Source organism: Cervus elaphus, chromosome 28 (assembly GCF_910594005.1).
Source record: "Cervus elaphus chromosome 28, mCerEla1.1, whole genome shotgun sequence".
Classification (NCBI taxonomy): Eukaryota; Metazoa; Chordata; class Mammalia; order Artiodactyla; family Cervidae; genus Cervus; species Cervus elaphus.
This window is the reverse complement of record NC_057842.1, coordinates 11,603,432-11,627,868: the sequence shown is the minus strand read 5'-3', so window position 1 is coordinate 11,627,868 and position 24,437 is coordinate 11,603,432. Positions and strand designations below refer to the sequence as shown.

At 38.5% G+C, this 24,437-nt stretch overlaps 1 protein-coding gene across 1 annotated transcript in view; it reads left to right on the top strand.

Annotated features, from left to right (window-relative positions):
- The window catches only part of LMBRD1 (LMBR1 domain containing 1), a 132,604-nt gene that overhangs the window by 62,887 nt on the left and 45,280 nt on the right, over window positions 1-24,437 (top strand). Inside the window, exons 6-8 of the mRNA XM_043890004.1 lie at window positions 1,802-1,890; window positions 5,438-5,511; window positions 15,446-15,571. Coding sequence (XP_043745939.1) covers window positions 1,802-1,890; window positions 5,438-5,511; window positions 15,446-15,571 — 289 coding nt within the window. The remainder of the gene's footprint in view (window positions 1-1,801; window positions 1,891-5,437; window positions 5,512-15,445; window positions 15,572-24,437) is intronic.

The following is a 24,437-nucleotide window of genomic DNA, read 5'->3' as shown; positions in this document are numbered from 1 at the left end:
TCTACCTAAGATAATAGTGCTAGAATGTTAGCACTCTGCTGATTATTTCAGAGTAAGTGTTTTCTTGAAGTTATTCTGACAGTAGTTTGGGCCATTTAAGATTTTTGTTTTTGGGCACGTCAGGTTTCTCTAAATATTTGAATTGTTTAAGAGCCCTGTTCAGCAGTTTGAACATGAAAGTGTCAAGAGCAAGAGTTAATTACTTTCTTCTCCTATTGGACAGAACCTTTGGTTACATAAAACTGATATAGATACTGAATATTCTAAGTAAGAATGCTGTTTTTAGATATTTGTAATACATATTTCTATCTTAATAGTACTGGAGATGATATTTTGTGCAACATAGAATTTTTCCACATATTCCAACTAACAAGTTCAAACTATACTTTTCAAAAATACGCGTGTACAATTTTTTCCATATATATATGTATGTATATCTCTGAAAAAACTGCGTCGAAATAAAATAGAAGAATGTTATATAGATTTTCTGGCTTGATTTATATATTTTTTTGATTTATATTTTTATTCAAGTGCTAATATATAAGTTATTGTCATTATAGCAGTATATTATGCATGAGCTGTTCTTTGTTTTTTGATGCCATCTTAATGGTTTTATTTAATTGTTTTTGATTTTATAACCAGGGAAACAAATGATGAATTTTTTACATGTCTTGCTCTTTCCTTGTGGCTAATCACTTTTCTCTGTAAAAGTAGTGAGAAATAAGTCTCACAGATTGAGATGAGTGTAGTGAATTGGTGTCAGTGCAAATAGAAATTTAAATAACCTCGTGATGTGTCTACTGATTCATCTTTTTATAAGGATAAAAAATATCGGTTTTACCAAGTAAGGGCTTCCCTGATAGATCAGTTAGTAACGAATCCACCTGCAATGCAGGAGACCCCAGTTCGATTCCTGGGTCGGGAAGATCTGCTGGAGAAGGGATAGGCTACCCACTCCAGTATTCTTGGGCTTCCCTTGTGGCTCAGCTGGTAAAGAATCCGCCTGCAAGCAAAGGTCTTAAAATTTTTTTTAATTAGAGTAATTACTTTGTTTTACTTGCATACATTATCAGAATGACTATCTTAATATATTGTTGAACTCATTCAGTATTACCCCTTTACAAAAAAATAGGTCTTACCGCTTTGCTTACAATTAAGATTATGTTGGATAGGAGGTAGTATTAGGAGGTAGAGTTCACATGCACAGTCTAAAGGGGGTGCTGAGTTTTTAGTCTCTTGTTTCTGAGCTAGATAATGAAGTGCTTTTCTTTTTTTGTCAGTCTCTTTTTTTCAGTTGTAGATTGAAAAATAAGTGAAACTACTTCTTTATGTATATTAGATAGAATCTTGAAATACCCAGAAAAATACTAAGAAAATAAAAATCACACCTAGTTCTACAATGAGATATTTACTGTTAATTCTAGTGTATTTTCCTTCTATTCATTTTTATGCATTTAAATATACTGAAAGCATGACTTCTGATTTAACAAGAGATTCTTAACCTTTTTGTGCTGTGGACAAAATAGCTTTAAATGCAAAAAATACATAGGATTACAAAGGAAACTAATTATACCGAATATAGAAATTAAAGCATGAAAACAAATGTGTGATATGTTAAACACGCGGATGGGAAACTTCTCACACCCCTCTGTACATGGTGTAGATTGGATTTGCTAATTCTTTGAGGGGGAAAGTTGACCTCACCTTAAAAAAATTACTAGAAATGGAGTTTCAGGTCATTTCCTTTTATTTAACCTTTTGTCTTTAAAACCATTAAGCAGAGTTACTTTCTCCTTTGTAGTGCTTTCGTCCCATTGAATCTTCCTGATAACAAAAATTCCACACAGTGGGAAAAGGTGAAGTTCCTGTTTGAGGAACTTGGAAGTAGTCGTAAGTATTCTTTAAAAAAAAAGTGCATAGTAATTCATATTTCATGGTACTTGTGACTTTCTTTGGAAGTTGTCTGTTTTTACACTGCTAAGAATTTAACTTCATAATTCTTTTAACTCATGGTTTAAAGGATGCTAGGCAGATTAGGAATCCATCTAGCTGTTACACAGTCAGTCTCTTGACTTCTTTATAAAAGTACCATGTGGAAAAGAAAAGGTGATCTTCAAAGTATTTTAGCAGTAAAGGTTTTATAATTTCTGTGTGGTCTTTAATTCACTTAGGATAATATAGAGTAATATGTTAAATATGCTAGATACCGGTTTTTATTTTTAAACTGAAAGAACCTTCTATTGCTCTTTGATCATGATTAGGTAATTTTTTGTGGAATATAAATTGGAGAGTTTTTTTTTGTTGTTTGTTTTTTGTTTTTGCTGTTTTTGCTGTTTGCAGCTTGAGGATCTTAGTTTCCCAACTAGGGATCAAACCTGTGTCCCCTGCAGTGGAAGCACAGAGTCCTAGCTGCTGGACCATCAGAGAATTCCCCAATTACAGAGGTTTTATGTGGATGAAATGATACTTTATTTTAAATTTACCTCACCAAAATATTTTGAAGTTCCTTTTCCAAAAGTTTTCCTTATGTTAATCAGCATAGCCTACATTTTTTGAGGGGGAAAGAAAGCAGGTTTAGGAAGTCAGTTTAAGAAAGTTTTTTATCATTAAAAAATATAGTATTAGAAACTGCTATTAAATAAGAATGGGTATTTTGTTATTCAACATTTCATGTACATTTGAACATAGTAACTTTATTTTCAAAGAAACCTAGAAAATTTATAAACATGGAAAATTCTTACTGCTTTTATATTTATTCTTTTTAATAGGTACTGTACATTCTTTGATTAGCACCTCTTTCTCTTTACCTAGATACAGTATTAAATGATGATTAAATTAAGTCTTAAAGTCTTTGCTATACAACTTCTTAATTTTCTTGCTTTCCACTTAAGATTTCATCTTGTAAATTGTGGTCCATTAACATCTTGCTGATACCAGCAAGAAGATGGTAGCAGGCCTGGCATCTAATGATATTGCATGTCAGGATTTATGCATCTGACCCTGTTGCTGAGAAATAAATTGCTTCTTTTCCTGCAGTTAACTCCTTCAGGTCTCTTGAGTAACTACCCTTTTGCCCTGAACATTTTTCTCTTTAAGTTTTGCTGGTCTTTGAGTGCTGGTATAACTCGAATCCCTGGGGGCTCAGACAATAAAGAATCTGCCTGCAGTGCAGGAGACCCAGGTTCAATCCCTGGTTGGGAAGATCCCCTGGGGAAGGGAATGGCTACGCACCCCAATATTCTTGCCTAGAGAATTCCATGGACAGAGGAGCCCGGCAGGCTACAGTAAATGGGGTCGCAAAGAGTTGGACATGAGTGAGTGACTAACACATAACACACACATAACTTGGATCAGTAATTATAGAGGTAGCATTATTGTTCTACAGGTAGCATTACTGTTGTAATGCTATCTATATAATTACTTGCTGTAATCTCTTTAGTCTTAATTAACATTTAAAAAACTTCAAATCTTAAGCACTATATTTTAGAGTACATTTTGTTTATCACTGTTAGTAATATTAATTTTTTTGATTGGCCAGATACCTTTGCAGAACACTCCTTTTTATCAATTCTGGGATGCATATTTTTACATGTCTTCTTATCTCTGATTTTATGATGCATTTTATAAGTGAAAATATTTTAAAATTGCTATTAGCCAAATGCCAGGCCTCTCCTGGTTGTATGAATACTTTTTGTTGATACTTCTAGTAAGATCAAAAAAGTAATGGCGTCAGTGTCTTTGATTTGGTAAAATGTAGTATTACAATTTAAAAAATTGAGGCTTAAAAATTTGCCTTGCATAGTTTCTGAACTTGTTAGTAATATGTTCTCCCTAAGTATTATATTTTAAAACTGAGATGTTAGCTTTAATAAGGTAGGTCATTCTAATTTTATTATTATTTGATATTGATACAATGAATTAATTTAATAATTATATTTGGTTCCACAGGACCTGCATTTAAACTAGGTCAATACTGGTCTAGTAGAACCTGTATTAAAACTAGAACAGTTAGTATTGTTCTAATTTGACTGTTAGAATAATATTTAATAGTATTAGAATATTTAAGAATATATACATATTAATATTCTTAATATTTAAGACTTCTCAAATTTGCATAGTACTTCATTGCATTATCTGGCATGTTTATTTGGAAGTGTCACTCTCACAACCCATTCTTTAGTCTTCCTTTAAAGTGAAGGTGAAAGTGTTAGCGTCTCAGTCATCTCTGACTCTGTGTGACTCCATAGACTAGCCCACCAGGCTTCTCCACCCGGGGGATTTCCCAGGCAAGAAGACTGGAGTGGGTTGCCGTTTCCTTCTCCAGGGGATCTTCCTGACCCAGGGATCGAACCGGGGTCTCCTGCAGTGTGGGCAGACTCTTCACTGTCTGAGCCACCAGGGAAGCCCCTTCCTTTTTTTTTTTTTTTTTGATTTTTTTGTTTTAAAAAAACTTTTATTAAAGTATAGTTGATTTACTATGTTATGTTAATTTCAAGTATATAGCAAATTGAATTCCCTATATATATACATGTATCCACTCTTTTTTTTTCTTAAGATTCTTTTCCCATATAGGCCTTCAAAGAGTATTGAATAGAGTTCCTTGTGCCCTACAGCAGGTTCTTATTAGTTATCCAACTGTTTCTTTGAAAAGTCACAAAAGATCAACTTATACCATCATGAATGCAAAAGGAGTGATAGCCACAGATAAGCTAGTACATCCCACATAGTAGAGGACGTCCAGGGCACATTATACGCTGAAACGGCAGTGATGGGGAAGGGAGATTCGTAACCTGCTCATGTCACAGGGGGAAGCCCCTTCCTTTAAGAGGTTTCTTAAATATAACTTGGTAGCATAGTATTTCTGTTTTCATATTATCTTTGAAACAATTTCCTATTTGTTTGTGTTTTTTTTTTCCCTAAGGGAGAATGCTAGCTCCTTTCATGTTAAAGAGGGAAATAAACTCTTTATGATTTTAGTTATAAGCTATATTTTTCAAAATTACTTGAAAGTTAAGAACAAAGAAACTAGGAGTTTGAGATCGAGCAGAAGGGGAAGAAAGGGTCAAGGACAGTGACATTCCTATCATGTTATTTCTCAAGGTCTGCCATTGAGAAAGGCCAGGGAATTTTTTGGCCAACTTTTGAGCATCTAATATTCTGCTGATTTCTTTTTAGGCTCAATAACTAGGCAGCGATTTCCTTTAATTTTAAGAGGTGTGAGGGAAAAAAAGTCTTACTCTGAAAGATCTTTAAGAATTCCATTTATGAAGAACTATTTTAAAACTTTTCCATTTGAAGTTAGCACTTCAAGAACAGGATAATGCCTATGGGGTTTATTCCTTTGGAATGTGGGAGAAACCCAATTTTTATATTGATTTGTTGAATATAAACATTTGAATAGCTATACCTTTTTAACATTGTTTTTCTTCCTTTGCAGATGGTTTAGCTGCCTTGTCATTTTCCATTAGTTCTCTGACCTTGATTGGAATGTTGGCAGCTATAATCTACACAGTAAGTGTGATGGTGATAATTGAGTTATAATTAAAGAATCACTTTATGAAGCAGTTTTTGCCTTATTAATATATTGAATTTGTCTCTGTTTTCCTCTTTAATATTTAGTACTTTCTTAATTTTTCTTGAGAAGAGGGTACATTTTTAGTTACTTCGTCATTTTATCTGTATTTGTGGAATTTAGTGTTCAGAAATAAATTTTATAAGTTGTGACCTTGAAGTGGTTATATACTATGCAGTAGTAGATGTAGTGATTTATAAGCATATTAGAATGAATTGAGTAGATTCATCCTATTTGGGGATGGTGCTGGCAGTGAAGAACCCACCTGCCAATGCAGGAGATGTAAGAGATGGGGGTTCAGTCCCTGGGTAGGGAAGATCCCCTGGAGGAGGGCACGGCACGCCGCTCCAGCACAGCCCACACGGCAGTATTCTTGCCTGGAGGATCCACAGACAGAGGAGTGTGGCAGGCTGCAGTCCGTGGGATCTCGGAGCCGGACTCACTGAAGTGAGTTAGCGTGCACGCATGTGTGTGTGCTCAGTTGCTCAGCTGTGTCCGACTCTTTGCAGCCCTGTGGACGGGTTGTATAGACCTCCAGGCTCCTTTGTCCATCAGTTTTTCCTGAAAAGAATACTGGAGTGGGTTGCCAATTCCTCCTCCAGGGAATCTTCCCGACCTAGGGATCTGACCCATGTCTCCTACATTGCAGGCAGGTTTCTTTCACTGCTGAGCCACTAGGAAAGCCCATTTGGGGATACAGGGCTTTTAAAGTCAGGTATTTTTCATAACTTGATATTTCTGCAGTATAAAAAATCTAGTCTTACACTTTCAGAGACTTGTTTTTTTTTTCTTTTCTTCTTCAGTCTCTCTGGGAATGGTATGACATGAATTATAATAGCCTCACTAACTTGTGTACAGACAGCTTTTTCCGTTTTTTGCTCAAATTACAGAGGAAAAGCTAGTAAAAATGCTTCTTGCCTGCCTCCCAAAAGAAAGTTGTTCAGGAAGCTTTAAACTATATAGAACCTTTTTCAGATTAATGAAGTTGCAAAGATGGAAAACACTGGTTATAAAGAAAACATTTGGGGGATTGTTCGAACGTCTTCTTTGAAACATAAAAGAAATAGGCTATTAGATAGCAGAGTCTAGTTTTGTTAGATAATCATTCAAGTGTCATAATGTATAATAAAAGAAGTCTGAAATATGCACATTTTAGTATCTTTCAGGTGCTTATTTGAGTACTCAGTTTTCTTATTCATTGCCATTTTTGCTTTTTCATGTTTGCTACACAAGAAAGATATCTGGGGAATTAACCTCCCATCTGACACAATGTATGTACAGCAGGAGAATTGTCTTTTAGGAAACAGTCACAAGTTAATAACATAATAGGGATAGACCTGCCTGCCCTCTGCTGCCCTGTGACTGATCTGTTATGCTGATCATACCTTTGTGTTTTACCCTTTGTGGGTCAATTTCTTCCCCATTAGATGTGAATTTTTCTTAAGGATTTTTAAAGGTCCACGTCAAATGATACTTTTTGTAAACTGCTCTGAAAACTGTAGGGAAATGAGGATATCACAGTCAGTGAAGGATTAGTCAAGAGAAATGATCAGAAATAGAGGAAACTAACAAGTGGGCTCTTCATCAGGAACCAAGAAGAATCTGAGACTTTCCCTGACTGCTACAGTTCCATGGGTGTTGGTCAGAGAGGCAGGACTGCTTGTCGGGGACGAAGAACTTTCTTTTTCCCAGCAGGGGCAGCGACCACGGGACCACGTTGCCCTGCACCAGTTTCCTGAGTCCCGACCCTCACAGGGACATGTGAAGAGCACCCAGCAGGACTGTCACAGAGCTGGGACCCCAGGGTGCAGGGGAGCTGAACCTTTACAGTGGCCAGGAGACGTGCCTGCCCTTGCTCCAGAGGAAGATACTTTCTTTGTCTCCCAGGCTCTTTGCTGCACAAACATTCTTGAGAAGATCGTGTAGAAAAAAAGAAGGGCAGTGAGTGCCTGGCTTGCAACATGTGCAGAAGTGAGAGACCACGGAAAACTGTCTTCTGACAGTTAAGAGGCAGATGCTGTGAAGATAGAGAGCGCAGACGGCAGTGAGGGCCGGAAGGAGCGTCTCTGACCTCTGAGCAGAGATTGGGTTGAGGTGGACCGGCAGAGCTGTGCGGGGAGGGCAGTGCTGGCTTCTGGGGAGGGCACCGCGCTGTGCTCGCAGGAGCAGGGGGTGCGGCCAGCCGGGCAGGCGCGGTCGGGGGGAGGAGGTGAGTGCCTGGAGGAGCGCCAGAGGCTCTGCACGCCCTGTGGGCCATGCCTAGGATTTTGAATTTTATTCTGCTGAGGTGAGAAGCCAGTGGAAGTTTCTGAATGGAAAAGTTAATAGGTTCTGACTAACATTGTAACAGTGTTGCTTTGGTGGGTCGGAATTAAGCTGTGGGGCTGATGACTAGGGGTGGGGAAAATGTGGGAAATGATTAAAACTCTTTGAAAGAGAGCTTCCCTACAGGAGCAATATTATTGTTAAGGTAAGTATTTCAAACTCATATATTTTATATTGAAATGGAAACTGAAAGCTATCATGTATGCCATCAAACCAAGTATAATGATCATACTGGCTTGGTTAAAATACACTTGTGCGTGTGTGCTGAGTCATTTCAGTCGTATCTGACTCCTTGCGACCCCGTGGACTACAGCGTGCCAGGTTCCTCTGTCCATGGAATTTTCCAGCACTGGAAGTGGGTTACCATATCCTTCTCCAGGGGATCTTCTTGACCCATAGATTGATTTGTGTCTCCTGCATTGCGGGGGAATTCTTGCCTGCTGAGCCACTAGGGAAGCCCTTGACCCTGAGTACAAGAAATTAATTATTAAAGGTAAAATCATGTCTGTTCTAGAATCGGTAGCTATTAGTATTGAAACTACAGAAGCTTTTGTAATATATGTATCAGTTGAGTATGAATTACTTAGGTACACACTGTTGTTTAGTTCAGAAACTAGTTGATTGTTTAAATTTTACCAAGATGATATCCAGTATACCACATCTAAAGAAATAGCCAGATGATTGAGCACTCAATTTTAGAAGAATATCAAACGACATGTTGTCTTACATAGTGTTTTCAGCTTAAATTGAAAGAGAATCTGCCACTTTTTAAATTTAAAAAAAAATAAAAAACAGAACCTCTAGGCACAATTATTTATGCAGACATTTAAATTTTTTGGTGCCACCAAGTGGGGAAATGTTGAATAATGCTGTTTTCATATAAAATGTATCATACGGACCACTGAAATGCCTATAAATGCAGAGACTACTGAACTTTTTATTATGTACATTCATGCTAAGTCATTTTAAGTTGTGTCTGACTCTTTGTGACCCTATAGCATGTAGCCCACCACAGGCTCCTGTGTCCATGGGATTCTTCAGGAAAGAATACTGGAGTGAGTTGCCATGCCCCCCACCCCCAGGGGATCTTCCTGACCTAGGGATTGAACCTGCTTCTCTTCCATCTCCTGCATTGGCAGGCAGGCTCTTTACCGTTGTGCCACCTAGAAAGCCCTTTTAATTATGTACACTTACCAGTAAAAAAAAAATGAACATGTCTTCCAGGAGTTTATGAATTATGTATATCTATACATATATATGTATAGATATAGATATATTTATGCTAAATGTGCTGTGCTTAGTCACTCAGTCGTGTCCGACTCTTTTGCCACCCAATGGACTGTCGTCCACCAGGCTCCTCTGTCCGTGGGAGTCTCCAGGCAAGAATACTGGAGTGGGTTGCCATTTCCTCCTCCAGGGGATCTTCCTGACTCAGGAACTGAACTTGTGTCTCTTGTATCTCCTGCATTGGCAGGTGGGTTCTTTACCACTAGTGCCACCTTTATAGATTTACTATAAATGAAACTAACGGATTAAAGAAAATTGTGTTGTTGTTTAGTCGCTAAGTCATGTCTGACTCTCTTTGTGACACCATGGACTGTAGCCCTCCAGGCTTCTCTGTCCATGGGATTTTCCAGGCAAGAATAGTGGAGAAAGTTAGAGTGATAAATTAGGGATTTGAACATAGAACTAAAGCAGTGGTTCTCCATAACCTTTGAAGACAGAACTCTGCTCTAAATGTGAGGTTGTTCAGCCTTCCCGTGACGGCGTGCTTCCCTGAGTCTCTGACCTGATGGTAAGATGCGCCTCTTTTATGCGCTTCCCTGATGGCTCAGTTGGTACCACTGTAAGGGAAAGGTCCCTGCTATGCTGTCTTATCACTTATCATTTTTGTCTTATATCAGTGATAGAAGTGTTTTAGCCTTACATACTTAAAAAAGTCTTACCAATCTTCTTCATGCAAAATAAGGCAAATATACGTGAAATAAGTTGTAAAGGTATTCCTAAAACTTCACATTTGGAACATGTCTTCTCAATCACTTTTTTGGGTTGACTGTTCATGTCCGTGTTTCACTATAGAGTGCTTTTATGCTGTCAGGAGAATTGATGAGACAGCTTTTCTTGAGTGCTCAACTTGTCTCTTGGAATTTCTTTGAAGCTGCTGACACACCCACTGTGTAAATTTAAGCTGTTCTTGTTTTTGTTTCATTATTGTTTCTTCTCTTGTAACCTGAGTAGCAAAATACAAAAATGTCTTCTACTTTGGGTACCTTCCTTTCTTAAGCTTATAAAGCCTTTGACTATTGCATTGCAAGAAAATGTGGAATCATAATTGTTCCAGTAAATTTTTGCTTCACTGCCTGCTCTTTTGTTCTGTGTTTCCTTACACATTAACTTTTTGCTTTAATGTCAAATCAGAGTACTATCTTATAAGACATTGTAAGTGGCAGTTTAACTCAGTAGCTGTACCACAAATGCATGTAATTCTACTAGAGAAGTACTTGTAATATAACCAGCTATGACCAAATTTGTGAATATCTGGATAATGACCACTGTGCCATGACTTCTTCCTTGCCTGTGTTCATAAGATGCATTCAAATTTCTCTGGTCTTAAATGTGAGGGAAAAAATTACACACACACGGAGCTTCCCTGGTGGCTCAGTTGGTAAGGAATCTGCCTATAATGCAAGAGACCACCTGCAGTTCAGGAGACCCTGGGTTGGGAAGATCCCCTGGAGAAGGAAATGGCAACCCACTCCAGTATGCTTGCCTGGGAAATCCCATGGACAGAGGAGCCTGGCGGACTACAGTCCATGGGGTCGCAGGAGTTGGACACGACTTAGCAACTAAACTACCAACTACATACACACACACACATATACATACATACATGTATTTTAGAATCTGAATATTTAGCTGGAAATCTTCACTGAATACATGTTGTTTCACTACTTTCAGCATCCATGTCCTTGAATAATAGGTTTTATAAATATATGCAGGACATGTGTTCAGTTTATAGGCAATACTTGGCGTTGTCTACAAAACATAGAGATGGCAGGGAAAATGTGCTGTTTTCATGAGGCAAGAGCATATTAGAGATGTGTTAGTTTGTATATGTTCTTTCAAAACATTTGAGTTTTAAAATACAGATGGTGGTTTATTTTTGGAAATTGGAACAAATGATATTATAGAGGCAAGTATGGCTGACCTGGAAGCATTTTAAGTGATATAATCTCTTTAGCCTTGTTGACTTTCTGGTATTTCACCAGAGGGCAGTAGTAAGCAATGAAAGTTTTGTGCTTTTGAGAAATGATAGTTTTCATACAAGTTTTTCAAAGAAATCTGAGGTTAAAATTAAAAGATTGTTGTTTAAGGATCTTAAAGTTGTAATGAATAAATACTTTGTATATAATGTGTTATGTCGTCTATCATAATCTAAATGTTATAGTTAAATTTCCTGATAGTCATTGAAACTTAAGCATGTAATCCAGATACAAGCTAGGTAACCAAATCAGTAATTACTTTCTTTTACATGTTGTCTTCAGAGAGTAATTTCCAAAAAGATGTTGTATTCTGGCCGTATGTTACCACAGGGTGTTGTGAAGGACATACATTTTTTCCCCCAAATTTTTGCATTACTATATTTATGTAAGCTATAGGAATTCAATTTAACTCTTCTAAAAAATGTATAAATTCCATGTAAGGAAGAGAGTTCATGTGAATAAAGATTTAAAATGATTTTTTGGTTAAGTATTATTTTCTTAGAGAAGTTATTTTATGTTTGCTCTTGAAAAAGGCAGGAAAAAGAAAAACAGACCTAGTCCTTACATATCAAACAATCTACTGCAGTTGCTACTCCTTTGGCTGAGAAATCTGTCTTGTCAGGAACTTGCTGCGTGATTCTGATATGTTACAAGTTTGGAAGACCTAGTGATAAAACAGATGTGCAGAACAGTAATGTTCATGTCCAGTGTTCTGCACTGTAATTGAATTATAAGCAAGGCACATGTACAAGTCAAGGAAGGTTTCTCAGATGTGGTGTGATTAAGTTGAGACCTGAAGGGCATTGGACTTGGTAAGGTGAGCAGGGAAGCAGTTTTAGATCAGGCACTGCAGGTTCTGAGTGTGGCCCTGGGGCAGAGCTGAAGGCTGGAAGCTGCAGTGATGAGGAGCTATGAGCATTTGGAGGCATGAGATCAGGGTGGTAGGGCTGGGTCTTGAAGAGCTTTTGTAGGTCAGGATTAGATAATAGTGCCTAGTCAGAAGACTGGTAATCCTTTCACTGGGAAAAAAAAAAAATTGCAAACTGCTTTTTCAAACAGTCATCCGTGAAATTCTGATGCACATAAAAATAGGTGAATGGAGTAGCATCACTCTGGTGGGAGTGGCAGCAGACCCCTCGTCTCCCTGCCCTCTTATCTGCTCTGTTGGTTCTGATGGCCCCAGCCCAGAATCCCAGGGACTCCCGCCGGCACAAACACCCTTATTGGTCCTGGGGAGACTCAGTGGATGTTAGCTAGAGGAATGCCACAGTCTAACTTGAGTGTGAGAGATCGCTTCAGAAACAGTGTGGAAGATGAATTTGTAGTGAGGGAGACCAGCAAACTGGTTTGGAAAACTTAGATTATTTTATATTTGACAGTAAACTCTAAGTAGGGGCCACATTTTTAATGCTGAGTAGGGTACAGATTCCTTAGGAAATACTATTGAGTTCTGAGGTTAGTATATTTAGAGATCCAGATCCATCAAACAGAATAGCAAGCATTGGGATAAAATAAGTCTCCTTTGAAACTGGTTGGTAAGACAGAGAAATATACCTGGGCATAAACTGGGTTCAGCAAAGTATTTTTTGCCTTGGCAGTTGGTTATGAATAGCAATATGGACTTGTGATAAAATGGTATGTAAGACTGGAGAATGAGTGAATGATCATCATGTAATACTCATCAAAGTCTTAAAGGATTTACTTTTTTCAGTAATGTTTAAAAGATGTGGAGCTGCTAGAAGAACAGGAATAGGACAGTTCTAAAAGATATGACCAACCTAGATAGCATATTAAAAAGCAGAGACATTACTTTGCCAACAAAGGTCCATCTGGTCAAGGCTATGATTTTTCCAGTGGTCATGTATGGATGTGAGAGTTGGACTGTGAAGAAAGCTGAGTGCCGAAAAATTGATGCTTTTGAACTGTGGTGTTGGAGAAGACTCTTGAGAGTCCCTTGGACTGCAAGGAGATCCAACCAGTCCATCTTAAAGGAGATCAGTCCTGGGTGTTCATTGGAAGGACTGATTTTGAAGCTGAAACTCCAATACTTTGGCTACCTCATACGAAGAGTTGACTCATTGGAAAAGTCCCTGATGCTGGGAGGGATTGGGGGCAGGAGGAGAAGGGGACGATAGAGGATGAGATGGCTGGATGGCATCACCGACTCGATGGGCATGAGTTTGAGTAAACTCTGGGAGTTGGTGATGGACAGGGAGGCCTGGTGTGCTGGGTCTCAAAGAGTCGGACACGACTGAGTGACTGAACTGGACTGAACTGATAAGGGGATGGTAACAACCTCTGTGGACTGCACTCAAGGAGATCAAACCTGTCCATCCTAAAGGAAATCAATCCTGAATATTCACTGGAAGGACTGATGCTGAAGCTGAAGCTCCAGTGTTTTGGCCACGTGATGCAAAGAGCTGACTCATTGGAAAAGACCCTGATGCTGGCTGGGAAACATTGGGGGCAGGAGGAGAAGGGGACGGCAGAGGATGAGATGGATGGATGGCGTCACTGACTCAGTGGACATGAGATTGAGCAAGCTCTGGGAGCTGGTGATGGACAGGGAGGCCCGGTGTGCTGCAGTCCATGGGGTTGCAGAGAATCAGACACGACTGGGTGACTGTACAACAGAAATCTCTGGGCACCTTGTCTTCCATAGACTTTTTTCTTTACACTTTCAGTGTTTTGAAGATATAAAATTTACTGTTAAAAATAATTTAAACCTTATTATGTATTTCCTTTTTGTATTTTACTAAGGTCATTAGGAGTATAAACTTGACAAGAATTTAATTAGAAGAAAATTATTGTACTCTGTCCAAATTATGTTTTTTTCCAAATACAAACAGAACCTTTCCCCAACTTCTCCTTTTTGTTTTTGGCTGATGTGGAAATCATGAGAACATTAACTTATGTTTTAACAATATTTAAAATGCAAGATTTTAAGTATTTCTCCTTTAGAAAATGCAAGGATTTGCATATTGGGTAATAATTTCAGCTAGTTAATTATCTAAATACAACAAGCTATAGGATTGCTCTTACTTGATAGAACTGGTGATTTCTGAATTCCTTTTAATCATATTCTTTGTTTGCATTCTCTGTTAATTAAAAAAGAACCCTGATATGTCAGAGTTTATGGTTACATATATGAATTGTGATATAGTCAATATTTAATCAATGTCTAAAGGAGACCCAGTGAGAATATCAAAATGATTAAAAATGACACTAAACATATTTGAGATCATCCTGGGAGTTAAAAACCAGGTAGCAGAGAGCGTGAGAGAAAATCTGCAGGGTCACTCAGGACATTTTAGAGTTTGGAGTTAAGCCTGGGGTTAAGCCTAAGAAGTAGTAGCATTGATCACTTCTGCCCACATTTATTATTTGAACTCAGTCTCATGACCCTGCCTAACATGACTATGCTGGCTAAAGTAGTTTGGCAGTATCTCAGGTAGAAAATGTAAAAGATTTAAATGCATAATTTTGTATCTACTTTAGAGCCTGTTGCTGCAACAGGGAGATGATGGTTGTCAATTTTGTTTCTAAGAATTTAAGGTCAATATCGATTTTGGATAATGGTCACATGGCAATTGCTATTAAGTGTTTTTAATAGTCACAATAAAACTTCACATTTGGATCTGGCTAGTATAGAATTGGGTAATATAAAATAATGTTTATTCTTAATGCTGATTAAAATTTTAAAATTTCTTGTAGGAATTAAAATACTTAGCAAAAAGATTATAAATGTTTAGAACTTACAAATAAACTATGTACAGATAATTTGTATGCTAATGAAATAACATATATATTAAAATACATTTTACTGAAAGTTTACTGCATTTACTTGGATAAAATTGTTTTTTCCACAGAAAATAATTTTGTAAATTTGTTTTTTTTACTGATTGATTTAGACTATCTTAATCCCTGATTAGCCTGCAGTTATGATGCTTTGATAAATATTGATAAAAATTTGATAAAATACTTTGATAAAGTATTATATTTGCATTAATTTTGTAACTTGCCTTTTGAGAACTAGATAGTCTATTCTAGGAGTAGTTAGTCTGACAGACATCACTCTGTGTAACTAGATGTGTAATAAACAGGAGAATCCCGAGACCACACGCTCACAGTTCACGCCCATTTACTCTGCTCTTCAGTGACTGTGACCCTCACAACTGCTCACTCTTTGTTACTACTTCAAAGGACATTTATTTTACCTGAAAATTGTGTATTAATATATTTAAAATAGTACTGCTAACATTAGTCTTACTTTTGTTTCTTTCAGGCCTATGGCATGTCGGCGTTACCTTTAAATCTGATTAAAGGCACGCGAAGTGCTGCTTATGAGCGTCTGGAAAACACTGAAGATATCGAAGAAGTGGAGCAGCACATCCAAACGATTAAATCAAAGGTGAGCTGGTGTTTTATTGCCGTTGAGGGTCATGAAAGTACTTTGTCTTTGCAATGCTTTCTGTTGTGCCTTAGACATTGGTGAGCCTATATTTTGATACTGTTTGAATTTTTGTGCAACATATCCTTAGAGAAGCATGTCTTTAAAAAACTACCTTCTGTAAAATGTAGGACACTGACAGTTGGAGAATTTTTATCTGTGTCTAACAACTAAAACACAGAAGTTCTACTTATGTATGGCCATTACTTTGCTAGTTCCCAGGTATGCTGATTTCATGTGCAATATCAGTGCACTGTATCACTTATGTTCAGGTTTTATGTACTAGTTTTTCTTCCTCTATCACCTTCAAGTAAGATGTAAATCTTATTTATAGAACATAGGAAAAAATGGAAAGTTTTCTAAATTATTCTGTTAAACTATGATAATCCTGATATAGAAACCAGGTGGTAATATGACACACAAAAAAAGAAAACTGTTTATATGACTGGTCTCTCTTATGAAAGTAGAGGCAAATAATTCAATATAAGTAAAAGTATTAGCAATTCAAAAATGTTGCTGTAGTAAGGAAATATTTCACAATTGTCAGATTAGGTTTATCCCAGGAATGCAAAGATGATATGTTAGAAAATAAAGTAGTTCAATATATTGAGAATAAATGAGAAATATAAACATCCTAATAGATGCCAATGAGTCTTTATTTAGAGTCAATTTGTAGTTACTATGTTTAGAGAAGAGTCTTAGCAAATGGGAAAAGAAGAAGCTATTTAGCAAAGGAAGCCTCCGTGATCTTCATACCTAATGAGGAAAGGAATGTTTTTGTTAAAGGTACATATAGGACAGTGGTGTCTGTCCTGTTCCTGGAGGTCTTGGTCAGATAAGAAATAGGGGAGGAAGAGGGGAGAAAAGGGAAGTAACTTGTGTCATTTGAAGATCTCATCTACCAAAAAAATCAGAAAGAATAAACTGACAAAATAATAGAACTAATAAAAGTTCATCAAGGTGCCCGTTCATATGTACAAAATCATTCAAAATCACACAAAATCCACCCAGGTGGAGGATGTAATAGAAAATGATCTCACTCACAGTAGCTGTGAACTATAAAATAATAAGAAATGTCAGAATCTTCCTAGTGAAAATTATAAAATTTTTTGAAATAATATAATAGAGGATTGAAATAAATGAAGAACTTCCTCAGTTCCTAATTGGGAAGATCCAATAATGTAGAGATGAGAGTTTTTCATAAGTTTAGGTGGAAATTCAGTATCATGTATAAAAGATAAAAAATGAAATTTTCATAAACCTCCTACCATGTAATAAAACACATTCAGAATTTAAATCAAATACATTTAGAAAACATTAGGAGAAAGTAAAAGTAAAATTGTATTTTGTTGTGTAGAGGAGTTTTCTAAACACGACTCAGAACTCAAGCGCAAATTAAGAAATTGTTAAATTTTAAATTTTTATGTTTTTAAATTTATGTACCCAAAAAAGTGGCACCAAAAGAAATTTAAAGAACTAACAGTATTTTGAGAGGAAATAATCCAGACCACCTGACCTGTCTCTTGAGAAACCTGTATACAGGTCAGGAAGCAACAGTTAGAACTGGACATGGAACAACAGACTGGTTCCAAATAGGAAAAGGAGTACATCAAGCCTGTATATTGTCACCCTGCTTATTTAACTTATATGCAGAGTACATCATGAGAAACACTGGGCTGGAAGAAGCACAAGCTGGAATCAAGATTGCCGGGAGAAATATCAGTAACCTCAGATAGGCAGATGACACCACCCTTATGGCAGAAAGTGAAGAAGAACTAAAGAGCCTCTTGATGAAAGTGAAAGAGGAGAGTGAAAAAGTTGGCTTAAAGCTCAACATTCAAAAAACGAAGATCATGGCATCCAGTCCCATCACTTCATGGGAAATAGATGGGGAAACAGTGGAAACAGTAGCAGACTTTATTCTTTTGGGCTTCACAATCACTGCAGATGGTGGTTGCAGCCATGAAATTAAAAGACGCTTGGAAGGAACGTTATGACCAACCTAGATAACATATTAAAAGGCAGAGACATTACTTTGCCAAAAAAGGTCTGTCTAGTCAAAGCTGTGGTTTTTCCAGTGGTCATGTGTGGATGTGAGAGTTGGACTATAAAGAAAGCTGAGTGCCGAAGAATTGATGCTTCTGAACTGTGGTGTTGGAGAAGACTCTTGAGAGTCCCTTGGACTGTGAGGAGATCCAACCAGTCCATCCTAAAGGAAATCAGTCCTGAATATTCATTGAAAGGACTGATTTTGAAGCTGAAACTCCAATACTTTGGCCACCTGATGCGAAGAACTGACTCATTTGAAAAGACCCTGATGCTGGGAAAGATTGAGGGCAGGAGGAGAAGGGAATGACAGAGGATGAGATGGTTGGATGGCATCATCGACTCAATGGACATGGGTTTGAATGGACATGGGAATTGGTGATGGACAGGGAGGCCTGGCGTGCTGTGGTTCATGGGGTCGCAAAGAGTCGGACACAGCTGAACAACTGAACTGAACTGAATCTGCAAAATAGGTGATATATACTGAACATCTGTAAAGTCAAGAAGAAAAAGGGACAAGCAATACATAGAAATAATGAACAAAAGACCTAAATAGACAGTATACTGAAGGAGAAATTAACCTGATCAATGAAAATATGAAATGATCTTTCAGCTCATTCATTCATTCAGTAATGAAGTTCACTAAGATCCCACGTTGCGTGCTTCGTAAGGAGTTTTCCAGAACATGGGACTTTCAATGCTAAAACCAGGGTGGCTGGAAATTAAAGAAACTCAGTATTTTTTTTTTAATCCTTTGAAAGTCTTAAAAATTTTACCTTTGTCATGTGAGAGTATGGGGTAGTTTGTGGGAATATAAAATACACAGATTTCTAAAGAAAGTTGGATGTTGCCACATGTTCCCAAACACATAACATGTACCTTTTAATAATTAAAGTTTAATACAGCAGTTTGCAATCTCAGAAGTGACAGAATGATCTCAGTTCTTTTCCAAGGCGAACCATTCAATATCACAGTAATCCAAGTCTATGCCCCACCCCCTTGAAGCTAAAGAAGCTGAAGTTGACTGGTTTCTATGAAAACCTACAACACCTTCTAGAACTAACACCTAAAGAAGATATATTTTCATCTTTGGGAATTGTAATGCTTTGGTGGATCCCAGCATTGTTGTAGTGAAGGGACTCGCACGTGTGGGGCCACCCAAGATGGACCTGTCACAGCGCAGAGTTCTGACAAAGTGCGGCTCACTGGGGGAGGAAATGGCAGACCACTCCTGTATTCTTGCCTGGAGAACCCCATGGACAGTGTGAAAAGGTGAAAAGATACAACACTGGAAGATGAGCCCCCCAGATTGGAAGGTGTCCAGTATGCTATTGGGGAAGGGTGGAGAGCAGCTTTGAATAGCTCCAGAGAGAATGAAGGGGCGGGGTCAAAGCAGAAACATGCTTAGTTGTGGGTGTGTCTGGTGTTGAAAGTAAAGTCTGATGCTGCAAGGAACAATATTGCATAGAAACCTAGCATGGTAGGTCCATGAATCAAGGCAAATTGGATGTGGTGAAGCAGAAGCTGGCAAGATTGAACATGGACATCTTAGGAATCAATGAATTAAAATGGACGGGAATGGGTGACTTTACCTCAGATGACCATAATATCTACTACTGTGGGCAGGAATCCCTGAGCAGAAATGGAGTAGCCATCATAGTCAACAAAAGAGTCCAAAATGCAGTACTCGGATGCAATCTCAGAAGTGACAGAATGATCTCAGTTCTTTTCCAAGGCGAACCATTCAATATCACAGTAATCCAAGTCTATGCCCCATCCCCTTGAAGCTAAAGAAGCTGAAGTTGACTGATTTCTATGAAAACCTACAACACCTTCTAGAACTAACACCTAAAGAAGATACATTTTCATCTTTGGGAATTGTAATGCAAAAGTAGAAAGTCAAGAGATACCTGGAATAACAGGCAAGTTTGGCCTTGGAGTACAAAATGAAGCAGGGTGAAGGCTAACAGAGTTTTGTCAAGAGAACATGCTGGTCATAGCAAACATGGTTTTCCAGCAACTGAAGAGATGACTCTACACATGAACATCACCATCAGGTCAATACTGAAATCAGATTGATTATGTTCTTTGAAGCCAAAGATGGCTAGAAGCTCTATACAGTCAGCAAAAACAAGACATGGAGCTGACTGTGGCTCAGATCATGAGCTCCTTATGCAAAATTCAGGCTTAAATTGAAGAAATTAGGGAAGACCACTAGGCCATTCAAGTATGACCTCAGTCAAATCCCTTATGATTAAACAGTAGAGGAAATGATCAGATTCAAGGGATTAGATCTGGTAGACAGAGTACCTGAAGAACTATGGACAGAGATTCTTAATATTGCACAGGAGGAAGGAACCAAAACTATCCCAAAGAACAAAGAATGCAAGAAGACAGAGTGGTTGTCTGAGGAAGCCTTACAAATAGCTGAGAAAAGAAGAGAAGCAAAAGTCAAAGGAGAAAGGGAAAGGTAAACCCAGCTGAATGCAGAGTTCCAGAGAATAGCAAGGAGAGATAAGGAGGTCTTCTTAAATGAACAATGAAAAATGACAGAGGAAAACAATAGAATGGGAAAGACTAGAGATGTCTTCAAGAAAATTGAAGATATCAGGGAACATTTCATGCAAGGGTGGACACAATAAAAGACATAAACAATAAGGGCCTAACAAGCAGAAGAAATTAAGAAGAGGTGGCAAGAATACACAGAAGAACTGTACTAAAATGGTCTTAATGACCCAGATAACCACAGTGGTGTGGTCACTCACCTAACATCAGACATCCTGGAGTGTGAAGTCAAGTGGGTCTTAGGGAGCATCACTACAAGCAAAGCTAGTGGAGGTGATGAAATTCCAGCTGAGCTATTTCAAATCCTAAAAGATGATGCTGTGAGAGTGCTGCGCTCAATATGCCAGCAAATTTGGAAAACTCAGCAGTGGCCACAGGACTGGAAAAGGTCCGTTTTCATTCCAATCCGTAAGAAAGGCGATGCCAAAGAATGTTCAGACTATCACAAAAGTGGTCTCATTTCACATTCTAGCAAAGTAATACTCAAAATCTTTAAGCTAGGTTTCCACAGTACATGAACCCATAACTTCCAGATATACAAACTGGTTTTAGAAAAGGCAGAGGAACCAGAGATCTAATTGCCAACATTGATTAGATCACAGAGAAAGCAAGGGAATTCCAGGAAAAACATTTACATCTGCTTCATTGACTACACTAAAGCCTTTGACTGTGTGGATCACAACAAACTGTGGAAAATTCTTAAAGAGATGGGAATACCAGACCACCTTACAAACTGCTTTCTGAGAAGCCAATATTTGGCTCAAAAAAAGCCCAAAAACAAACAAAAAAAACCCACAGAACTGGACATGGAACAACTGATTGGTTCAGCATTGGAAAAGGAATCCGTCAAGGCTGTATATTGTCACCCTGCTTATTTAACTTATATGCAGAGTACATAATGCAAGATACCAGGTTGGATGAATCACAAGCCGGAATCAAGATTGCTGGAAGAAATATGAACAACCTCAGATATGTAGATAATACCACTCAGATGCAGAAAGCAAAGAGGAACTAAAGAGCCTGTTGATGAAGGTGAAAGAGGAGAGTAAAAAAGTTGGCTAGAAACTAAAAAACTAAGATCCTGGCACCTGGTCCCATCACTTCATGGGAAATAGAAGGGGAAACGTGCTCTTATTTTCCTCATCTAAAGCTATGACCAACCTAGATAGCATATTAAAAAGCAGAGACATTACTTTACTAAGGTCTGACTAGTCAAGGCTATGGTTTTTCCAGTGGTCATGTATGGATGTGAGAGTTGGACTATAAAGAAAGCTGAGCGCCAAAGAATTGATGCTTTTATTTATTTTTTTTTCATTTATTTTTATTAGTTGGAGGCTAATTACTTTACTTTAGCTGTGGTACATATACACCATGGAATATTACTCAGCCATTAAAAAAGAATTCATTTGAATCAGTTCTAATGAGATGGATGAAACTGGAGCCCATTATACAGAGTGAAGTAAGCCAGAAAAATAAAGAACATTACAGCATACTAACACATATATATGGAATTTAGAATTGATGCTTTTAAACTGTGGTGTTGGAGAAGACTCTTGAGAGTCCCTTGGACTGCAAGGAGATCCAACCGGTCCATCCTAAAGGAAATAAGTCCTGAATATTCATTGAAAGGACTGATGCTAAAGCTGAAACTCCAATACTTTGGCCACCTGATGAGAAGAAACGACTAATTGGAAAAGACCCTGATGCTGGGAAAGATTAAAGGCAGGAGGAGAAATGGGTGACAGAGAATGAGATGGTTCGATGGCATCATCGACTCCATGGACATGAGTCTGAGCAAGCTCTGGGAGTTGGTGATGGACAGGGAGGCCTGGCGTGCTGCAGTCCATGGGGTTGTCAAGAGTCAGTCAGATACAACTGAGCAACTGAACTGACTGAATAAATGAATAAATTGCCGTTACCAATCTCAAAGTTTTATTCTGAAAATTTAAGGAGAACAAACATAAAAGAATAGATCAGTTTTAGGCACAGGAAATGTTAGCTATTATGTAAACCATCAGTGTGTTTGCCTAGAGGGACATATAGGATTTTGTGTTGGATGTTGTTGATCTCTGTTGATTTCTGTGACAGTGGTAACCTCAAAAGAGGGAGTGGTCACTGGGGACTGTGTGAAGGGAAGCCTTTTTGCCCATATACAATGTAACTACATTTTTTCCCCCAAAGGAAATAATTGGTTGACTTCTGGGTGCCTTTCCTGGTGTGCGTTTGAGCACATTTCTTCCGACAGTGGTTTATGCTGTTGGCACAACAGTGCGGGCTCCATCCCTCACTCAAATAGGCAGATAAGCTGAGCTTGTGTTTCAGTGGATCCTTAAATCAGTTTACTAAAGAAGATTTTTTCCCTGAAATAGCGAAAGCCAGCCGTGAAGTAAATCTACCTTGTTGGTATCCTTTTGATGTTAGAATGGCAGTTGTGAGAAAAACTGTGAAGTACCGCATGATTAAAGTGTGGTGGCCTGGATCTGTCTTGTGGAGGGGAGTGTTTCATTCGTTTAGTCTTCAGAAAATACCCTTCTGTAAGGTTCCTTTGAGGATGCACTTTGATAGTAAGCAGTGTACTTAAAGCAGTGAATATAGTTAAATATAGTCCCGTGTAATTCCCTGGTGGTTTAGCTGGTAAAGAATCTGCCTGCAATGCAGGAGACCGGGTGTGATCCCTGGGTCAGGAAGATCCTCTGGAGAAGGGAATGATAACCCACTCCAGTATTCTTGCCTGGAGAATTCCATGGACAGAGGAGCCTGACGGGCTACAGTCCATGGGTTGCAAAGAGTCAGACACGACTGAGTGACTCACACTTTGCACTTTCCACGCAGAGCATGGTCTCTGGACCAGTAGCATCAGCACCTCCTGGGAATTTGGTAGGAAAGCAAACTATAGGCCCCACCCAAGACCTAACAGAGTCACATTCTCTCGGGGTGGGGTCTAGAAACCTGTGCTTAACGAAATGCCCTGTTGATTGTTGGGTGTGATGAAGTTTGGGAAACAGCGTAGTAAGGAAGAGATGGCTGGGTCCAGAAGAGCTTGGCAGTGCCTCTGTGTGGTGATCACCGTGACCATGCACATCTCTTGATGAAGGGGTGTCCGGGCACGGTCTGCATGTGTCTGTTACTTCACACGAGGGTACCCCGGGCTGTGTTACAGAGCACTGTGTGCTGTCTCTCCCAACATCCTGTTTGAACCTTGAAAGGAGTTTAGCATTCTAATTATCTAACGTTTTTACATTGTAAAACAATGCTGAGAATTTCCTGGCAGTCCAGTGGTTAGGACTCTGCACTTTCCCTGCTGAGGACAAGGGTTCCATCCCTGGTCAGGAAACTTAAGACCCCACATGCCGTATGGTGCTGCCCCAAATTAAAAGTAATAAAAATGTCCTGTGTAAAGACTTTCTTGGTCCTTCCAATAAAAGCAAATGTAGATTTCACCTTCTTAAGTGTTTCGCAGTTGTCTGATGATTGTGGTTTGTTCTTGTACCTGGTGGAAGGCACTTCGGGGCAGGGGGAGTTCGAGAGGGAACGTGTCCCTGACACCACAGAAAGGTACTGCTCACGGTTACAGTAGATACCATAAGAAAGTATGGGGGAATTGTCTTTCCGAGAGGTAAGCCAAAGAAAACCTGACTCATTCGCAGATGTACTTGGAGAGTAAGAAAGTGCCAGTTCTTAGCAGTTGTTGTAAAATCTTATGCTCAGCACGTCCTAATCCTACATCCCTCTGCTGGTGTTTGAGTCAGGGACCGAGGAGCATCAGCCCAGGTAAACACTGGAACACAGTCTCTTGACCAAGGGGAGGAGGAGCGTAGGGCTGGGTATGTGAAGGGAAAGCATGAGGAATTTGGAGGTGAAGGAGAGTAATCAAGCAAAGAACATAAAGTGCCTCATAAAAGGGGTGTTTAAAAAAATATTATCTGTCTCCATATAACTTTACCATATTGAGTATTTGGAAAATAGGGATCAAGATAAGTTCAGCTTTAAATGTGCACACGTTCACATCACATTTTGACAATGACCTTGGTTCAGAGATGTGTATTCTCACATAGAAGTTATTGGGTTTTGCTTTTTTCCTTCAGTTTGTAAATTTGCCTCAGGAATCAAGTCCAATCTAAAAAAGTTTTTGTTGTCTGAATCTTGCTAAATCTGATGGGTACTTTATTAAGACCTTAATGGTAAAAAAAACTTTTATTTTGCTCTATTATTTGCA